Genomic DNA, 3,807 nt, shown 5'->3' on the forward strand with positions numbered 1-3,807 from the left:
ATTTCTCGGCTCAAGATTGGGTTGGGAGAGTGCTTTCAATACTATAACAAAAGTACTTTCCTTAAAGAAATTGTGTGCTTGTGCACGCATCTTTCAAGCTAGTTGTAATACCAAGTACGCCAATTGTTTTCAATTACTATAGAATAATAATTCATAGCTGACATAGACTCTCCAAAACATACTCAAATTAAATTTTCATACCACATGTTGTCTTATGCTAGTCATATTGAAAACCTATGGAATTGGTTCTTTGACCATCCTTTGTGCAAGAAGCTCTTTGCTTATAATTTCCTTTGACCTTCAATAGAGGATAACTTTAATCCATTGGATATAGTAGATTAAAAATACACTAAACTTGTTTTTGATGCAAGATTTTCCTTTTATCCTCTTACCAACAATACATTGGGATTTGAAAGGAAGCAAATAATGAATAGCAAGTGAAAAGATTTCTAGAACAAGAAAGGGTATGGAGAAGCAAGACAAGAAGAAGGCATTATTTAAACTCTAGTTAATTGTTCTCTTCTTATGAAGCTTTGTTGCTTTTAAGCTTGGCAATGACACCTTATCTTGGTGGGGGACTTATGTTGATTTGAAATATAATATTTTAAAATAGGTATAGTGAACAATGGAGAGCAAATCTTTATGAGTACATTAGGAGAGCAAGCTCCAATCAATTTCATAATCCAAGAAGATTATGCTTGGTACAAAAGGCAAGGACACTTGGTCCAAAGTTTATACATGTAAAACTTTACAATCATTCCTGAGCTGGTTATCGTTGATCATGCTAAATAGATGTCTCTTTATGGGCTCTTCTTCATCAAGATTTGTAGAAGTAGAAACTTCACTATTGTAATGACCCCACCGCGAATCACACCAGGTGGATGCTGGCATAAAGTATGCATTTTGATATGGCAATAGTGCTTCCCTCTTCAATAATTGATCTAAGATACCATAATTCATGGAGAAGAGATGGGAACAAATGCAATCACCCCTCTATAAGGGGACCTTTTCAAGTCGCAAAAGAACCCAATCACCAATTTCAAAGGTTAGCTCTCTGAGGTACTATAAGTTATCTTCTTTTGCTTATCTTCAGTCTTTTCTAAAGCAAGAAGCTTCATCTTCTTATATGATTCATCCATGTTTTGTACATAATGATCTGCTTCAAAAATCTTATCCTTTGTATGCAAAAGGCCATCCAATGTCTCAAATAATGTTCAAGGAGTGTAGTTATGGGGTGGTAATTAATGGCTACAAATCAATAGGGGCTCCCTTTCCAAAGCTCCTGCGGGTTTTTATAGATGGCACTCATGCTACCTGAAAGGGGGCTAGGCTTCCACCCCTCTCCAAAACTCCTTGAGCCCCTACCACTTAGACTGTTGCACTTGTCGCAATTGCCGAGAGCCCCATGCTGGCAAACAAGAGGGGACTCAGAGACTCCATATTTGTCTATTCCCTGCCTAAACAAATGCATAAACTCGACACTGTCGTTCCTCATTGAGTCCGGGCTGTTCATCATCCAATTGTTGTTCACCTTTATTATATCTCTTGATGGGAATGCGCCATAGTAAGTATGCCCTCTGTCTTGCCTTACTATGGCATCCAATTCCGTGGAGAAATCCGAGGACTCTTCACTTGTATTGTTGTTGCTGAACTGTTGATGATGGCCCAATTCTTCATGCTTTTGCTTCTCCATTAACATGGCAGCCATTGTGTTGAAATTTTTGAGTGCTTGAATCTTTTTTGATGGGCCCATTGTATGTTTCTTGTCGTTTTCATTGTTGTAAGAGTTCCCTTGGAGATGGCTCATTCCCAACTGCTGAATTTCTCCGTTCTCTTGCTGCGTTTGCCGGGTACATGTTGCAATAAGAGGTATTTAGTTGCATAGCATTGTCATGCATCAAAAATTTGGATTCAGAGAAATGAGTTGTGTGTGTGTGTGTGTGTGTGTGTGTGTGTGTGTGTGTGTGAGAGAGAGAGAGAGAGAGAGATGTCAACAACATAGGAACAATCCCAAGTGAACTATTTGAGAGTCTTGAACTCGAGACCTAAGATTTTCGACAGAGCTGGGATAACCAATCTACCACACTTGGGTGGTAGAAAGATTGTTCCAGTTTCCTCTTCTTATTCACACACACACACACAAAATCCAGAGATGAGAGGAAGAGAACCATACCACACGTTTTGCCTTGGTCATTTGATTTGATCTGCCGTACGCCTTGTCAAGAGAGGAATCCATGGGGAAAGCAGAACGATTAGAAAACGCTGATTTGATCAAGCTTTTGTTGCTAAATTCCAAAACCGATGACGATGATGACACAGAAAAAATAGAAGGCACTGACTGCACCGACGATGGGGAAGATACCGAGACCATTGAGGACGATGCTGATTTGGGTGTTGGCACAGATGACATAGATGAGGCGGAGGACTGTGTTGACAGTGTCGAAGACTTCGAAGTTGGTGAAACCAATGAGCTTGAAGATGACGATGAGACTGTGGCCCGTCTACCTTGCACTACTCTATCCACCATTTTGCTACCAATAACACCACCATTGGAGGCTCCTTTGTTATTGTTACCCTTTGAGCTTGCCGATGTAAGGACACCAGTACCACTAGACACGGATGGTCTTAATGTTGATGTTGATCTTCCTCTTGAAGCACTCACAGACCTATTCCCATCTTTGCCAGTATTGCTGCTATTGCTGCCATTGTATGTTGGAGTAGTGGGTTGTCGTAAGCTTCTAGTGGTTGAAGCGGACCGCTTGGGTATAGTTGTGCGAAGATTTGGGGGAGCGTCTGGCATTTCAATGGACTCCCACAGCAATGACGGCCCATTCGGCTTTGCTTCTGGGGAGTTTACCCTTGAAGAGGAAGTGCTTCTTGAACCCTTGCTTTGCTTGGTTGCATTACTACTGTTGCTGCTTACATGGACTGCACCTCTTCCTATTGATGTGGACCTGGGTTTACTACTACTAGCTGTGCTCTCGGCGGTGGGCTGGTTTTGACGAAGAGTTGGGGTGGTTGGTCTTTTGGAAGGTGTTTTGGAGTTGCTGGTCTGTTTAGGGGTGCTAGACACAGCCATTTTGGGTGTTATTGGACCACCTGTTTTGGTGGTTTGGAGAGAGCTGTTTGTCGTATTCACATTAGTTTTGATGGGTGGAGGCGCACAAAACCTGCTTGTTGAAGTTGCAGGTCTTGTCGTTGTCTTAGTGGGTGTGACAAGAGGATTTTGATGGTAGCTGCTCTGTCTATTCTTGGCACCAGTGCTGCTACTGGTGCCATGTAAAGCCATTGTTCCTGGCTTCGAAGACGGAGCTTTTATGCCGCCCTTTGTGTTATTGCTTGTAAGCCCACTTTGCGTCGTCTTTGTTGTGCTACGAGGTAAAATCGACGAAATGTTTGGCTTGGTGTGGTTACTAACATGATTTTCTTGACTCAACCTCGAGTCATGCCCATCTGCGGTTGCTGTTGCAACATTGCTTGTCGATGCTCTGTCAAGCTTGTTATCATCAAGCAAAATTGATGCTACTGTTTTTGGGGACAAGAACTGCAACATGAAGCACAAACAACAACAATTGTTTTAAGTAAATGCAGGTGTCTTCAAGACTACTTTACGTGCTCTTTAATTGTGTACAGAAAAGCTTGCCTTGTCTCCAAATTCTTGTGAAGTTGTGGAAAGCATGTGCAAAATACTGCATTCCGTACTCCCACTGGTTGCATCTTCAAAGGAATTGACAGGGGGTGTGTCTGGGGGCGTCTTCAGCCTGAAGACAAGAAGGGAACTAAGGGACTACCCAAAAAATGTACATA

The 3,807-nt window shown here is 42.0% G+C and overlaps 1 protein-coding gene across 1 annotated transcript; it reads right to left on the minus strand.

The window, feature by feature from the left end:
* Positions 1–762: 762 nt before the first annotated feature.
* Positions 763–3,589, minus strand: LOC147430949 (uncharacterized). The gene is made up of 2 exons (XM_086494487.1): positions 2,174–3,589; positions 763–1,837 (listed from the first exon to the last, which is right to left on the minus strand). The coding sequence occupies exons 1-2, from the start codon at positions 3,551–3,553 to the stop codon at positions 1,256–1,258; spliced, it is 1,962 nt and encodes a 653-aa protein (XP_086350613.1). The 5' UTR covers positions 3,554–3,589; the 3' UTR covers positions 763–1,255.
* Positions 3,590–3,807: the final 218 nt, after the last annotated feature.

This window comes from Adiantum capillus-veneris, chromosome 21, assembly GCF_014529385.1.
Source record: "Adiantum capillus-veneris isolate H3 chromosome 21, ASM1452938v2, whole genome shotgun sequence".
Taxonomy (NCBI): domain Eukaryota; kingdom Viridiplantae; phylum Streptophyta; class Polypodiopsida; order Polypodiales; family Pteridaceae; genus Adiantum; species Adiantum capillus-veneris.